At 43.6% G+C, this 18,025-nt stretch overlaps 1 protein-coding gene across 6 annotated transcripts in view; it reads left to right on the forward strand.

Annotated features, from left to right (window-relative positions):
- The window catches only part of SIAH2 (siah E3 ubiquitin protein ligase 2), a 200,541-nt gene that overhangs the window by 119,700 nt on the left and 62,816 nt on the right, over nucleotides 1-18,025 (forward strand). For all 6 annotated transcript variants that reach the window (XM_073579066.1, XM_073579071.1, XM_073579068.1 and 3 more), the window contains exons 5-7: nucleotides 16,304-16,362; nucleotides 16,435-16,560; nucleotides 16,772-16,873. In XM_073579066.1, the coding sequence (XP_073435167.1) occupies nucleotides 16,304-16,362; nucleotides 16,435-16,560; nucleotides 16,772-16,873 (287 nt within the window). The remainder of the gene's footprint in view (nucleotides 1-16,303; nucleotides 16,363-16,434; nucleotides 16,561-16,771; nucleotides 16,874-18,025) is intronic.

Consider the following 18,025-nt stretch of genomic DNA (forward strand, 5'->3'; position numbering starts at 1 on the left):
ATGAACTTTATTATAAAATACCCTACACTTCTGTCTATCTAATCCCTAAATGTATTTTTTTTCAGTTCCTGTGACGTTTCGTTTGAGAAGAGTCTCGAATGAGACATTACCGGCGGTTGGGACTGCACTCACTGCCGTGTAGTGTCTTTCACCCTTCCTGGAATAAGACGTTATCAGAGGGCGGCACTGCAATTACTAACTACAGTTTCTTGTATCACTATTCTCTGAAGATGTCCTGAATCCTGGGCGATAGACGCTGGGGGAGACCTGAGTGCATTGCCGGCATTCTGCTTATGTCTCCTCCACCGATGTCGCTTCTGTGAAAGATGATGTCATCATGGGGCGGAGATAGAAGAAGCGGCACCAACGCTGCCCCCTGATGACAGTCATTTGAGGGTGGTGCTAGAAGCTGTGAGGAGGCATCGGTGTTACTCACTGCTACTTTCTCCGCCCCCCGACGATGTCTTATTTCAGAAATAGAAGCAGCAGTGGCGGAGACTGAGGCAGAGCGTGGGCGCTGCACTCACCTCTACCAAGGATTCTGTCACCATGACCATGGATCCAAGACATTTTCAGAAGGCAATAGTGCAAGAAGCTGTAGTAAGTAACTGCAGCACCACGCCCTGATTGCATCCTGTTCCACGAGGGGTGAAGGACGCTGCATTGACTAAATGCAGCCCCAGCCTCCTGTAATGTCCTGTTTGAGATAATTACAAAAGTGCTTAGGGTATAAAGATAGGTATTTAGAAAGGATATTTTAGGTACCAGACCAACTCCTTAAGGTTTTCAATTCAGACCAGCAGCGTGGTGGCTCTGCCAGTCCAAACTGAGTACTCTCCAAGGCTGTTAATATTAGACAACTTTTCCTCTGAATCTTGGGAGAACCACAGTGACTCCAAGGCAGGGTATATCCAATGATCCTGCCAGCTTCAGCACAACGCTTGCTGGCTGTAAAGCATAGAGCCTGCTAGTGGCAAACTTAACTAAAGTAGGTACCCAGCCACTCTGAGACGGCAGGGTGGCCATTGACCCTAGACAATGGACTGTAACCTACAGAATTACAAATCCCTCCGTTTTTGAGAGCAGAGAGGATTTTTAATAAATGGTAAACTGTAAAATTAATTCTTTTTTATGGCATTTTGCAATCGTAACCATTTAGGCCCGTTTCACACTTCAGTTTTTTGCCGTCAGTCAAGATCTGATATTGTGGCGGATTGACGGATCCGCTATAAATGTGTCAAAACAGCGGATGATACGGATCCTTTTTTTGACGGATCCGCTGTACGGATTTTTATACGGATCCGTATCATTCGTTGGATCCGTTTTTTGACGGATCCGTTTTTCCACACTTCCAAAATGGGATCCTCCCAAATATGATTGGCTCTTGGAAACTGCTCCCAAACGTGATTGGATCCTGGAAACTAGTGGAAAACTATATAGGGTGTTTTAACACAATATCTTTGAAAGGTTGTAGAGCTAGTGGCAGAGATGGAAGGAGTAATAGCGAATATTAATAGCATCTGTGTGGATTTTGATTTTGAGTGCAATCGTTTGGTAATTATTGCTCGGCAGAAGGAGGAAACAAGACTGCGCATCCTGCGTCGGCAAAAGAAGAGACGGCAGTGGATTCATCCTATAAATGCACAGAGATTGACCCTTGGAGTTTTTTCGACACTTTATCTTGAACTGAGGGATAACCCGGAGAAGTTCTTCAATTATGTGCGGATGAAACGCGACCTGTTTGAGATTTTGGTGAAGCGTGTTGGAGCACAAATCCAGAGAAGGGCCACCTACTTGCGCTTTTCAATAACACCGGCGGAGCGTCTAATGGTGACCCTTCGGTAAGTTATCTTTTATTTAAAAGTTTTCTGATTCAGCAGACTTTTATTGTCATGTTCTTGCTCGTAATTTGTATTAAATTGCTTTTTTCCCCTTTTTTTAACAGATTCCTGGCAACTGGAAAATCCTTTAACTCTCTCCATTACCAGTTCCGGCTTGGGATATCTACAATATCTGGAATAGTCCAATAGACCTGCCGGGCATTGTGGGATTGTCTACAGGAGGAGTACATCCCATAGCCAACACAGGAGAGGTGGCTGGAGATTGCGGAAAAATTTCAAGAAATATGTCAGTTTCCTAATTGTGATGGTGCAGTGAATGGGAAGCACATAAGGATTGTGAAACCCGTTGGATCCGGATCAGAATATTTCAATTATAAGAAATTCTTCTCACTTGTACTGATGGCAATTGCTGACTCAAAATGCAAATTTATTGCGGTCGATATTGGTGCGTATGGTCGATCCAATGATTCACAGGTTTTCAAGATGTCTGCAATGGGCCGTCATTTTTATGGAGAAAATTTTGATTTCCCACCTCCAACACCACTCCCTGGAACAACAGGCCCACCAATGCCATTTGTGTGTGTTGGTGACGACGCATTTCAACTGTCTAAACATCTTCTCAAGTCATACGCAAGTCATGGATTGACACACGGGAAAAAATCTTTAACTATCGATTAACAACAGCGCGAAGAGTGGTGGAGTGCGCTTTTGGGATTTTAACATCAAAATGGAGAGTGCTGTTAACTGCCATAAAAATGAAAACTGAGACTGTGGATGAGGTGGTGAAAGCATGTGTCATCCTGCACAATTTTGTAATTTCAAAGGAACCAGTTTCCATTGAAGAAAATGTTTATGAAACCACCTTGTGGAATTATCACCAGACAAGTGTTCGGAGTACTCTTTCAGTTACAAAAATGAGGGACACATTTGCTGATTATTTTGTATCACCGGAAGGAAGAGTTGACTGGCAAGATGACATGGTTTAATTTTTTATTTAATTTTTTTTTAATGTTATACCAAGGTTCCTTTTTTGTATAACAGAAACTTTCGTAATTATTCCATTTTTGTTTCATTGTTTTGGTACCTTTACACCAATTTTGTGTACTAAAAGTGTGGTGTTTTTTACATGTACACCACTGTTGTTCCTTGACCCTTTTTGTACCTTTCAAAAAATGTTGTGTATTTAACCTGTACACCTCTGGTGTACCTTCACCATTTTTGTTCCTTTACCAAAAAATTGTTTCTTTTCAAATCACTCGTCAGACCACACTTGGAATATTGTGTGCAATTTTGGACGCCTGTGCTCAAGAAAGGCATTACTGAACTTGAAAGGGTTCAAAGGCGGGCTACTAAAATGATAAATGGAGTTGGTTCACTACAATACCCAGAAAGGTTATCAAAATTAGGTCTATTTACTCTAGAAAAGAGAAGACTTAGGGGAGACCTAATATATATGTACAAGTATATCAGAGGGCAATGCAGAGATCTCTCCAATGAACTGTTTATACCAAGGACTGTGACAAGAACAAGGGGGCATTCTCTTCGTTTGGAGGAAAGACAATTTCTGCACCAGCATAGAAGAGGGTTCTTCACGGTAAGAGCAGTGAGGCTCTGGAATTCTCTTCCTGAGGAAGTGGTGATGGCCAACTCACTAAATGAATTTAAGAAAGGAATGGATGCTTTTCTTGTGAGTAACAGTATAGAAGGTTACGAATAACATAATATTATAGGTAGATGGTTGACCCAGCTCACAGGAAGGAATTTTTTCCCTATGGAGAAAATTGGCTTCTACTCTGTGGATTTTTTGCCATCCCCAGGATCAACAATGCAGAACAGCTGCACTAAAAATAGGCTGAACTAGATGGACATAAGGTCTTCCTTCAGCCTTCAAAACTATGTTACTATGTTACTATGTATGTTACCACTGGTGTACCTTGAACCTTTTTGTACCTTTACCAAAAAATGTTGGTTATTTTACCTGTACACCACTGATGTACCTTTAACCTTTTTGTACCTTTACCAAAAAATGTTGGTTATTTTACCAGTACACCACTGGTGTACCTTTAACCTTTTTGCACCTTTACCAAAAAATGTTGTGTATTTTACCTGTGCACCACTGGTTTACCTTGAACCTTTTTGTACCTTTACAAAAAATGTTGGGTATTTTACCTGTACACCACTGGTGTACCTTGAACCTTTTTGTACCTTTTACCAAAAATGTAGTGTGTTTAACCTCAACACCACCGGTGTAATGTTTTTTTACTTAACACTAAAGAAAAAATTAACCAACACAATAAAATTCTTTTGAACCAAAAAAGTTGTTTATTTTATCAATTTGTTAAACATTTTTTACAAATGCCGGTATTGTTGGGTGGAGATATCATCGGAGGGGTTAACAGGGCTGACCACATTGAGGGGGGGGAGGACTGGGAACAAGGTTGGGGAGGATCAGAAGTGGAAGTGGGGTTTAAAACATGAGGTTGGGATGGGAGTTGATGGACAGAGGAGTTTTGTGGGAACATTGAAGGTGTGGGTGGGTACGGTGAGGTCATTGGGGTATAATGCAATGGGGAAGGAAGGTACTGGGAAGAATGGAATGGTGAAATCGAGAAAGGAGAAGGAGTGGTAGGAGGATGGACAGTGGGAGGATGTACGGTGGTAGGATGGACGGTGGTAGGCTGGACGGTGGAATGAGAAGGTGATGGAATAGGTAGATGGGTAGGTTGGGAGGCCTGGGAGATTGCAGTCACTAGAGCATTGTGACAGCTTTGCATCACATGCATCTGCAGGTGAGGATTTAGATTTTCCATGTGCCGGACAACTGATTGAAAAAAATATGTCTCGGCGCCTGGTTTGCTTCTGAATGCATCCTCTCTGTATAACTTCTGAGTTCCATGATATTTTGATTTATCATGTTCAACCCAGAAGTTATCTGTTGTCCTAAAAGTCAGAATGCATTCTGGATGGATGCATTCAGATTCAAACAGTCAGAGAAAAACATCCTTTCCTGACCTCTCAGACGCTGCCATCCAGAACCTAAAGTTGGTAGAGATGTTGCGACAGTGTCAGAGGGGTGGGGTAAAGGGTACTCTAAATCGTCACCTGCAGCTTCATGTGATGAAGACTGTCCTGCTGCTCCAGTGCTGGTGGATGGGAAAGAGGGACAAGACAAGAGGGAAGGTACAGAGGGGTCGGGTACCTCTACGTTGTCCCCGGTGACGGTCGCTGAAGGGATCCCTCCAGAGGGAGCCAACTCAGAAGCAGGCTCCCGAGTGCTGCAGATGGTGCTATAAAAGAGAAAAAATATATATTAATATAAAGATATTTCATTGGCCTTGCTGAAAATAAAAAATTAGGTTAAACATGTAAACATTTGTACTACAGAAATGGTGTGTGGAATATTTATCTTCTGCTCACCATCGTCGACCGGAGGAACGACAGGGCTCTGTAGTATTTATACCGGCTGCTCCTGCGTCCTCTCGATCCACTCGGGGCCTGCATCTCCTTGTTGAAGTCCCTCTTGAAGCGATCTCTGAGTGACCGCCACCGCGGGATAACCCTGTCACCTGTGAAGCACAAAAAAACAAAGTGGTTAGTATTCAACACTTCACATGCTGTAACATAGCTTACTGAAATCTGAATACTTACGTGCTACATCCTGGGCCCTCTCATTGAGCTCCTCCCAGTTTTCTATAACCACCAAGCAGACTTCATCCCAATGACGTCGGGTGGTTGGTTGGTCAGCATGGCGGCGGTCCGCCATGTTCCACAGCGGCTCCCGCTCTCGCACCGCTTCGATAAGGGTGTCCACATCTATGATCCCCTCGTCATAATCTCAGGTGGGAGCACGCTGTGAAACCTGTGGAAAAAAAAAATTAATAATAAATTCATACACATGAGGTTCATTAATCAATCACCCAAATAAAGTGTTACTTACTGTTCGCTGACCACCGGAAGCATCACCTCGACGACTCTGGGATATCCTGGGAGTCGCTCTAGTGCGGGCACCGGATTGAGAAGACTATAAAAAATAAAAACATGATTATGTGCTTGGATGGATGCGTAGTTATTGTGTGTGCTGTGATGAATGTTTGTGTTGGGTGTAGCATTATGTATGTCAGTATTTGTATCTGCTAAACTTACACTCTGCGCGCCCCCTCCTTGCATTTCTCCACCTGGAAGCTTCTCAGATTCAGCTTCCTATGAAAATATAATACATGCACATAGGGTAAAAAAAAATGTGTAAAATAAGAGTAAAAAAAAATTATTTATATTACCTCAGTTCACTGAAGCTGTGAGGGGGGGCTCCCAGAAGAACTACTGTGAAAATAGAAGTGTTTGCCTAACGGTGTAGGATGCGGTCTGGCTGGCGGCTCTGCAACGGCCTAGCTGGCAGTGCTTCCTGAAAGGATCTGCAAGTATAAATACACTTGTAAAGCAATATAAAAAGGATCTTAAAAAAAAAAGGTTTTTAAGATATAAGTACTTGATTGTTTCCCCCTCCTCTTTAATTTAACGGTTAATGTTGAATATTGATATGCGCAATGCGCAACCTTCCCAACACTACACCTACTGTTCCCTTTAAAAAAAAAAATAAAACCATGGTATTGTATGTATACCCACACTTAAAGTGACCTGGTTTTGGTATTGCACGTATACCCACACTTAAAGTGACCTGGTTTTGGTATTGCACGTATACCCACACTTAAAGTGACCTGGTTTTGGTATTGCACGTATACCCACACTTAAAGTGACCTGGATTTGGTATTGCACGTATACCCACACTTAAAGTGACCTGGTTTTGGTATTGCACGTATACCCACACTTAAAGTGACCTGGATTTGGTATTGCACGTATACCCACACTTAAAGTGACCTGGTTTTGGTATTGCACGTATACCCACACTTAAAGTGACCTGGTTTTGGTATTGCACGTATACCCACACTTAAAGTGACCTGGTTTTGGTATTGCACGTATACCCACACTTAAAGTGACCTGGTTTTGGTATTGCACGTATATCCACACTTAAAGTGACCTGGATTTGGTATTGCACGTATACCCACACTTAAAGTGACCTGGTTTTGGTATTGCACGTATACCCACACTTAAAGTGACCTGGTTTTGGTATTGCACGTATACCCACACTTAAAGTGACCTGGTTTTGGTATTGCACGTATACCCACACTTAAAGTGACCTGGTTTTGGTATTGCACGTATATCCACACTTAAAGTGACCTGGATTTGGTATTGCACGTATACCCACACTTAAAGTGACCCGGTTTTGGTATTGCACGTATACCCACACTTAAAGTGACCTGGTTTTGGTATTGCACGTATACCCACACTTAAAGTGACCTGGTTTTGGTATTGCACGTATACCCACACTTAAAGTGACCTGGTTTTGGTATTGCACGTATACCCACACTTAAAGTGACCTGGTTTTGGTATTGCACGTATACCCACACTTAAAGTGACCCGGTTTTGGTATTGCACGTATACCCACACTTAAAGTGACCTGGTTTTGGTATTGCACGTATACCCACACTTAAAGTGACCTGGTTTTGGTATTGCACGTATACCCACACTTAAAGTGACCTGGTTTTGGTATTGCACGTATACCCACACTTTAAAATTGACCTGGTTTTACTATGATACTACAGACAGTTTTTGGAGACAGTTTTTATTTCTTATATTTTTTTTGTTTTCAATTTTTTTTTTACAAGTAGGAGCTACTATGCTCTTTATTTTAAATACAACTACAGTACATAAAAAAATGGCTGAACACATGCTACAGTCACACCACATACAATACACACATAACACAATCACAGCACACTTGGAAATATTCAAATAAAATTACAGCAGTATGAAAATAAAATGCAGTACACATGCAACAACAGAAAAACAAGTATGAAAAAAAAAAGCATAATAAAAATACACACAGACATGTAACACTGGGAGGCCACACACACACACACACACACACACACACACACACACACACACAGCCAGGACACACACACACACACACACAGGCAGGCAGACCACACACACAGGCAGGCCACACACACAGGCAGGACATACACACACAGCTAGGCGACACACTCACACAGTCAGGCAAGCCACAGACACAGTAGAAGAGTAGAAGGCTAGCTCTCGACTCTTTTGGATATGATGGTGCTAGTGAACGGAGCCAGTGGTCCCATAAATAGTAGAATATATAATCACTGCACTCATAGAGGTTGAAGAGATTTGCTTCAAGTGAATTGTTTATTACAGGCAGGGCCGGTTTTAGGCAAAGTGGGGCCCTAGGTAAAGTTTAAAATGGGGCCCCAAATCCACACATATTGCACATCACAGAAGCATTTTGATTGTATTTACATGCGCTGAGTTCATGCCGCTAAATGAGTGTGATCGACAAAATTGAAGAAGTGGTTCAGCACTTGTTTCCCGGCCTCTTTCCACTGTCTGAGAAAGAATGATGGGAACAGAACGATCACTAATGGATCACTAAGGGTGTGTGTGCAGTGGCGGATTAAGTGGACTATGGGCCCGGGGCTGTTCATAAAACCTGGGCCCCTGTACCCCACTTCCCAGGAAAACATTTTCTGTCAAAATTTTGTGGCTCTTCTCACAAAAACACTGCATATGCTGATTTTTAGGTATACAAATTGTAACATTTATTAGACCATAAAAACAAAGAAAAATTACTTTTTTCTCACAAGAAATTGTATTGTATGGTCAAACAATATAAATAATATTAAATATTCCTCAAAATCAACAGTCAAAATATATAATGTGGTATATACTGGCCTGTATTTCTTCATACAAGGTAAACATAAGGCTACATTCACCGTACCACATGTAAGTGCAAGTAAGAACATGTAAACATAATATTAAACAATAATTCAACATAATTATTTATCTATACAGATGTATATCTGTGTGGGTGGTAGCCTAACAGGAAAAGTGCAATGAGCACAGGCAACAATTTCTTAATGGACTAGAAACTTGGATTTTTTTTGACACTGAAGATCATAAACTGCTCACAGACTTTTTCGGCGAGATTTTTTGGTGCTAAAGTCGTTGATGATTTCTGAGAGGTCTAGACTCTTCAAAAGCTCTTGTTCAATGCTCATTAAAGAGAGATGATTGAGTCTGTCTTGTCCCATTTGACTCCTCAACTCATTTTTAATTCGTTTAAGTTTTGAAAAGGATCTCTTACCTGTGCAGTTTGAAACCATCATGCATAAATATAGTCTCAGAATTATCTCTGTATTGAAAAATGTTTGCGTGAGGCCATGTTGATGAAGAAAAAAGAACAACTGGAGTTCGGCTCCTTTATCACCACAGCATGTTATTGATTGTGACTTGGACCGAAGAAAACTTGCAAACTGAATCAGCTCAGTTTCTGTCACACCTGGCATTAAGTCTTCTGGATATGACTGAACCAAATTTTCAGCAGCTATACGAATTTCGTGAGTGGACAGCGTACACAGATTAGATAAGAATCCAAACTTGGAGCACACATCATTATAAGCTTCCAGACATTGCTGTAAACCACTATATAAGTGATCAATTACAGTGTTAAAAACTTCAATTTTAAACTTTTCCCTTGGTGTGAGTACAGTGTTTTCTCCTTCTCCATGATCATAACGTCGATTATGTGGCCGAAACCGTTTCTGAGCAGCACTGTATTCATTATGGCCACACAACGTAATTGCTGCTTTTTCGTAGTGTTCAAATTCTTCTCGTTGACTCTGTACGAAGGTTGAAAGAGACTTCAGTAGAGCAACAACAGTGTTTAAATTCAAATCGGCTTCTTGGAGTGACAAATTTGTTTTATGAAATCTTTCCAAAATGGTGTTCCAAAAAACAACAAGAATAGCAGAATCCAATTCTGACAATTTATCCAGCAAAGAGCTAGCTTTATTTTTGCATGAACTGTAGTCTGGGTCAGAGGACATGCATTCTAGCAGACTGCAGATAGACTCATAACTTTTGCAAAGTGCTGATACAGCATCATATCTGGCAGACCATCTTGTAGCAGACAGATGCTTGACAACTGGTAGTCCTAAAGCTTTCTGTTTCTCCACCAGCAGTCTCCATCTATGAGATGAAGTTGAAAAGAAAACATAAAGCAGCTCCAGATTGTTAAAAAAGTTGAGAGAGTGTGCAGCACATGGAATATATGTTGCATAAGGGCACTGCTCTCTTATAATTGTTTGGACACCAATGTACTTGCCACTCATGTTAGCTGCATTATCATAAGATTGTCCTCGACAATCTTTAATGTCAATTTTATGTTTGCTCAAGAAATCTAAAATTAGTTTTGCAATGTTTTTGCCACTGTGACCAAGAACTGGTAGAAACTGCAAAAACCGCTCCACAGGCCCACTTGGTAAAACATATCGTACAATGAAGGTTAGTTGATCACGGTGAGTGATGTCAGGTGTAGAATCTACAGATATGGAATAAAATTTGGCTTTCTTTATCTCCTGTACAATTATACACAGAACTTTTGTTCCCAAAATTTGTATGAGTTCTTCACAGACAGTAGAGAAAAGATAAGATATGTGGCCTTTACCTTTGTTGGCATATTGTTTGATGTGTTCATCTAGAAATTCATCTACATTTGCCATAACTTTTAAGATCCCTAAGTAATTGCCATTGTGGGGAGAACCAATAATTTCATCTTTGCCTCTCAGTGGAAGGCCTCGTTCAGCCAGGTGCTGGATAACAATGAGACATCTCTTAAGTACCTTACGCCAGTACAGCGTTTCACCCTCCAATTGAAAAATTATCTGACTATCAACTCGTCCAGAGCTTTGACCTCTTGCCACTATTGATAAGACAGATTGTTTGTGAGTATCACTACTTTCATGCCGAAAAAGCCGATCCTCTGCATGTTTCCAGTCATTAAATCCAAGAGTAAAAAGGCCACATTTACTGGCAATCAGTTTGCATGAAAAACAATATAATTTTCCATCAGATGGTGAATAACATAACCAATTTCTTTCGGATATTTCTTTTGTTTTGGGGTTAACATGGGTGAAGAATGATTTTTTGCAGTAGCGATAATATCCCTCAATTGTCAAAACAATCCTGATATTTTGGAATTGGAGTCTTCAACTTAATGTACTGAATGCTCCTAAGATTGCCAGTCTGTGTCCAAGAGAGGGGGAAAAGGGTTGAATTCACTAAAGGGTTTTTATGAGCAAGACCCTCACCCTTATTTCCTAATAGAGTGTAATAAGTGATGATTCGGGGTCCGTACCGAACATCGCCCATTTGGGGTTGACTACATCGAACTGGTGATGTTTGTTACAGGTTCGCTCATCACTTTAGAAAAATAAATAAATCTCTTCTATCTTCTGTGTGCAAAGTGTCTGCTGGCCATGTCATCACACACATGTCCTCTTCTTCCGGCTGTGTGACGGAAAATATCGCTCAAGACTATTGCTTAGCAATGATCCGTGAATAACGGCGCACGAACTGATCTCTTCCACGTGCAATCAGATTTCTTTCGTGCAACCATTGACTTGGATAGGTGACTGGCATCCAAGATGTCACACCACAGTACTAGGATATTTAGCAAATTTGTTTTTTGGGATCAGTCTAATTCTGGTGTTGCAAATCAGACCAATTTTTATAACTGATAATCCATACTATTCATCTTACTAATAATTGTGGCACCCAAGTCCCGGAAATGAATAAAGTGAGGGAGAGAGAGAGGAGAGAGACAGAAGGGGAGAGGAGAGAGACAGAGGGGGGGAGAGAGAGAGACAGAGGGGGAGAGAGAGAGAGATTTTCAACAGGGTAGGATTTTCAAGGTCTAAAAGTTGCCTGTGAATAGTGATGGGCTTACCGAGCATGTTCGGTATTTTTTCATTCGGATGTTCGGTTCGGATCGATTTACCACACATTAATTTTGTTCGGTATTGCAATACCGAATTTTTGTTCGGTATTTCCAAACAAATGAGAGAGAGAGAGGAGAGAGATGAGAAAGAGAGAGGATAGAGAAGAGAGAGAAGGAGAGATGAGCAAGAGAGATGAGAAAGGGAGGAGAGAGAAGAGAGGAAGAGAAGAGAAGAGAGAAGAGAAGAGAGAAAAGACAGAGAGAGAAGACAGAGAAGAGAGGAGAGAAGAGAGGAGAGAAGAGAGAGAGGAGAAAGAGAGAGGAGAGAGAGAAGAAGAGAGAGAAGAAGAGAGAGAGAAGAAGAGAGAGAGAAGAAGAGAGAGAGAAGAAGAGAGAGAGAAGAAGAGAGAGAAGAAGAGAGAGAAGAAGAGAGAGAAGAAGAGAGAGAAAAAAGAGAGAGAGACTCCAGCAATGCAATTTAACTGCAATTGCTATCGATACAGCGCATCAACTTGCGCTGGTGGCGGCGCTGCACTTGTCCTGGAGCACATGATGGGTAAGCACTTTAGCACGGGATAACGGGGTTGTTCCTCAAATAAATTTCTTACGTTTCTAAAATATTTTGGACTTTCACTCCATTTTTTTGTGTTAACATATAAGTTACACTTAGGCTGTGTGCACACGCTACGGATTAGGTGCGGATTCATCCGCGCGGATTTTGTAAAATCCGCAGATGAAACCGCAGGTCAAAATACCTGCGGTTTTACCTGCGGATTGCTCTGCGGTTTTGCAACTCCTCAATAGAGGAGATGGCAAACCGCAGGAGAATCCGCAGAAAGAATTGACATGTCAAAAACCGCTGCGGAACCGCAGCAAAATCCGCAGTGTGTGCACACACAGCCTTACACAGGCTGCCTGCGACTGCCTGGCTGCTGTGTGTGTGAGTGTGAGTGACTCTGTGTGACACTGAGGAAGGAAGCCGCCCGCAGGGAGAGCTCAACAGCTGACTGAGCATGGAGGGAGGCTGGGGAGAGGTAGAGCATCCTCCCAAATGGTGAGTGACCTGTGACCCACCTGCGCTAGCCGCTGCCAAAATCTCCTGCTAATACTCAGTCCTCTTCTCTCCTCACTGTGCCTCGGCCGGCCGCCTCCACGCTTCTCTCCCGAGTCCCACAGCACAGAGAGGAGGAATTTCTGCTCCTGCCGTGCTGCGCCGCCCCCACACACGTGCCGCCTGGGGCGGCCCGCCCCCCCCGCACCCCCCCGCAACCCCCTTCCTACGCCACTGGGCGGCGGCTCACACAGATGCTGACCGGATTGGCCCCTGCCCTGGGCCCCCAAAAAACCTTGGGCCCGGGGCGACCGCCCCATCCGCCCCTATTAAGATCCGCCACTGTGTGTGTGCACACGTTGCGGTTTTTGCTGCGGATCCGCAGCAGTTTCCATGCGGTTTACAGTACCATGTAAACCTATGGAAAACCAAATCCGCCATGCACATGCTGCGGAAAATTCTGCACAGATTTGCTGCGGTTTATTTTCCGCAGCATGTTACTTCTTTTTTGCGGAACCGCAGCTGCAGTGTACGTTCCAGGACATACAAATCAATCAATCTCTCTCTCTCATCCGCACTGGCAAACCGCACTAGAACCTGCATCAAATCCGCTGTACACATGCTAGGAATCCTCAGGAAAAATGCATGTGTTTTACCCTGCTGTTTCTGCCAAGAGATATGGATTCTCTGCAGAAAAAGCCGCAGACTAATCCGCACACACCCTAACGGATCACCATACAGTATCATGTTATCAGCAGCACATCTACAGTTTACACCCCATAGTCCTCCATATAATATAATCTGCTCCATAGTCCTCCATATAGTATAATACACTCCTCAGTCCTCCATATTGTATAATACACTCTTCATAGCCCTCCATATATTAAAATACACTGCTCAGTCCTCCATATAGTATAATACACTCCTCATAGTTCTCCATATAGTATAATGCACAGCCATAGTCACCCATGTAGTACAATTCTCATCCCATAGCATAATGCACCCCATAGTTCTTCATATAATGTATTCCCCATAGTCCTCGATACAGTATAATGCAGCCCACATACAGCATAATGCAGCCACCCCATAGAGCATAATGCAGCCACCCCACAGAGTATAATGCAGCCCCGCCATACAATATAATGTAACCCCCATAGAATAAGATGCAGCCCCCCTCTTATAGTATAATGCAGCCACCCATTAGAGAATAATGCAGCTACCCCAGAGTATAATGCAGCCACTCTACAGAATATAATGCAGCCCCACCCCCCCATATAGTGTAATGCAGCCCCTCCATAGAATATATGGCAACCCCCTCATAGGATATAATGCAGCCCCTTATATAGTATAATGGAGCCCCTCCATAGAATACAATGTAGCCCTCCTCATATAGTATAATGCAGCCCCCATCGAATGTAATAAATATAATACAGCCCCCCATAGAATATAATGTAGCCCCAAATAGAATATAATACAGCCCACCTCCCCATAGAATATAATGTAGCCCCCCATATTATATAGCACAGCCTCCCCCTATAGAATATAATGTAAAATGTACCCCGCATGGTATATAACACAGCCGCATAGTATATAGCCCAGCACCACATGGTATATAGCCCAGCCCACCATGGTATACAGCCCAGCCCAGCATGGTATATAGCCCACCATGGTATAATACAGCCCAGCATGGTATACAGGCTGTATACCATGCTGGGCTGTATACCATGGTGGGCTGTATAATACAGCCCAGCATGGTATAATACAGCCCAGCATGGTATACAGCCCACCATGGTATATAGCCCCCCAAAATGGTATAATACAGCCCAGCACGGTATAATACAGCCCAGCATGGTATATAACCCCCCCATAATGGTATAATACTGCCCAGCATGGTATATAGCCCCCCCAGAATGGTGTAATACAGCCCAGCACAGTAAAATACAGCCCAGCATGGTATATAACCCCCCAGAATGGTATAATACAGCCCAGCATGGTATATAGCCCCCCCAAATGGTATAATACAGAACAGCACGGTATAATACAGCCCAGCATGGCATACAGCCCCCCAGAATGGTGTAATACAGCCCAGTACGGTATAATACAGCCTAGCATGGTATATAGCCCCCCCAGAATGGTATAATACAGCCCAGCATGGTATATAGCCCCCCCAGAATGGTGTAATACAGCCCAGCACAGTATAATACAGCTCAGCATGGTATATAGCCCCCCAGAATGGTGTAATACAGCAGAGCATGGTATATAGCCTCCCCGGAATGGTATATAGCCCCCCCAGCATGGTATGATACAGCCCAGCATGGTATATAGTCCCCCCAGAGTGGCCCCACAGTCCAGTACTCACACTGATTTAAAAAAAAAATCACTCCTCACCTTCTCCTCGTGCCTGCGCTGCTGGCTGCTCCTGTCTCCTCCTGCTCTGTCTGGCACACAGTGAGAGCACGATGACATCATCGTGCCCCCACTGTGTCAGAGGCAGAGTGGGGAATGATGGGAGAGTCAGCTGACGCTCTCTCCTCCATCACTGCCTCCTTCAATGCGGCGGGAGTCAGCGCTGGGGGAAGGCGGGCCCTCCATGCCTCACAGGGGCCCCATAGCGGCTGTGTGATGTGTCGCTGGCTGGGGGACCCTGGAGGAGCGGGGGCCCTAGACAGCTGCCTGGTCTGCCGGCCCCTAACGCCGGCCCTGATTACAGGTGATAGGTGAACTGACAGGCAAAAATTTTTGCCTGTCAGTTCACCTATCACCTGTAATAAACAATTAACTTGAAGCAAACCTCTTCAACCTCTATGAGTGCAGTGATTATATATTCTGCAAGCCACAGACACACACAGACATGCCCCACACAAATAGGTTATACTCACACTTGCAGGCCTTTTGGTCCTGGCTCAGTGGTGGCAGGCCTCTTGGTCCTGGCTTAGTGGTGGCAGGCCTCTTGTTCCTGGCTTGGTGGTGGCAGGCCTCTTGGTGCTGGACAGGTGCTTGCAGATGCTGGCAGGCTGTGTCTCTTCTATCTTGACTGCTGCTGCTGGATGTCTGGGCCCAATGAGTAATTAGCCCACCTTATATACTTTTTGGACTGTCTGGAAAAGTATCAATTCTTCTGAGCATGCTCAGTGCGAAAAAGCGGATTCCGCTAAATGGTGGATCCCGTCGGATCCGCCGCCCATAGGCGGCCATTCTATAAAATGGCGGATGGCGGCGGATCCGCTGTGATCCGCCATTTTGGCGCAGACAAAAAAGTTACAAAGTCCGTCCACCTCAGACAAGATCCGCCAGAAATCTGGCGGATCCGCCGAATGGCAGATGTAACGGACGACAATCCGCCAAAATCCGCCACTAATGTAATTCAATGGGAAAAAAGGGTGGATCCGTTTTTTCAAAAATTGGCGGATTTTGTCTGACGCCAAAAAACTGAAGTGTGAAACAGGTCTTAAGGATTCTAGACGGCTGTATTAACTCAAGGTTGCCACTAGCATTTGTAAAAATATTTTTCCAGCAATATCCATAACCTTTAATTTCTTACATTACTTGCAGACTTATACTCCTCAATATCAGAAGACCTGAGTGAGCTAAGCAATCTTTATGACATGGAGGTAATGGAATTTCATCCTTTCTTACCTTAAACATTACTGAATCCTTCAATAACATGTGATCTTTCCTTGTAGTTCTCTCATGATTACAGGGCGTATTTTGAGAACCACCTAAAGACTTTGCCCAGTGTTGGCCCTCCGACTATCCTGGCATACAAAAGAGAATCCTCAGAAGACAGCCGGCTACTGGCAATGATGAAGGTAGTTAATTAGATATGTCTAGTCTAGCTTGCATAGAAAGGTCATGAGTGTGATACTACTGTGGTGCGATCCTCCCCGGTATCAGGTAATGGAGAATCATGTTAGAGCATTTCAGCAATGTCTCAGTAGTTGGGTGACTCGTTATTCCCATTATACAAGGAGTGTGGAATTGCTGCTCTTATTCCCTCCAATGTGCTTCTCTTTGATGTAGATCCTGAGGGAGCAGTCTGGAAAAGAACTGTGTGAATTCTGTGGAAAACCATTGCAGCCATTTCATCTGGGATACACCATAGATAAAGCAATATCTAATGAGGTACATTGTTAATATATGAAGGAGTTATGAGGCCATCGTGGTACGAGGGCATTGTGGGGTTTTGTATTGAGGTGTTCAGACAAATATCAGCATCTGTGTTACTGCCTCAAATACTCTACATTTGGTTCCAATCTGCTGTAGGTCCAGCATAGATGGGATGTTTATAGGGGTTGTCCATTACTTAGGTATTGCTGGGCTATTATTCATATGTCATCAATAGAGTTGAGCGAAACGGGTCGAAAAAATTCAAAAGTCGCCGACTTTTGGCAAAGTCGGGTTTCATGAAACGAAACCCGACCCTAGGATGAGGTCGGCCACGAGGTCGGCGACTTACGCGCCAAAGTCGCGTTTCAAAAGTTTGTTTTGCGCTCTTTTTCAGCCAATCAGGATCCACGGACACTGTGGGCAACGTGATGACATAGGCACGGGTCACCACCATCTTTCAGAAGGGCATGCAAGTGATTGGCTTGCTTTGGTGGGCGTCACAGGGGGTATAAAAGGGCGTGCACGCCGACCGCCATCTTACTTCTGCCGATCTTAGTATAGGGAGAGGTTGCTGCTGATTCTGTAGGGAGAGCGTTAGGCAGGGAAGAAGACAAAAAAACTGCTTCTGCTGCTAGCGATTTGGCCTGCACAACACACCAGTCACTGTGTGTGCAGTGCAAAGGGGAGGCTATATAGTGGTGTATCAGTGGTGTTGGTTGTTGGGCTGCCTTCTAAGGCTTCCTGACATTCCTGCATTGCTGTTTACCCACTGCTCCGCAAACTGCTTTTTTAAAAGCAATCCCAATTTTTTTTTTTTGTCCTGCTGAGAAGAAAAAAAAACTGCTTCTGCTGCTAGCAATTTGGCCTGCACAACACACCAGTCACTGTGTGTGCAGTGCAAGGGGAGGCTATATAGTGGTGTATCAGTGGTGTTGGTTGTTGGGCTGCCTTCTAAGGCTTCCTGACATTCCTGCATTGCTGTTTACCCACTGCTCCGCAAACTGCTTTTTTAAAAGCAATCCAATCTCCCTTATCCTCTAGTCACTTTTGTCACAGCTGTGCCATCGAGCCTGTCACATAGCGCTCAGATATTCATTGGGCCTCACACAATCCAAAAGTGTCCAGTGTCCAAAAGTGTGTGCAGAGATTCAAAATCTCCCTTATCCT

This window comes from Dendrobates tinctorius, unplaced genomic scaffold (assembly GCF_039654945.1).
Source record: "Dendrobates tinctorius isolate UK_male_01 unplaced genomic scaffold, ASM3965494v1 ptg000060l, whole genome shotgun sequence".
Classification (NCBI taxonomy): Eukaryota; Metazoa; Chordata; class Amphibia; order Anura; family Dendrobatidae; genus Dendrobates; species Dendrobates tinctorius.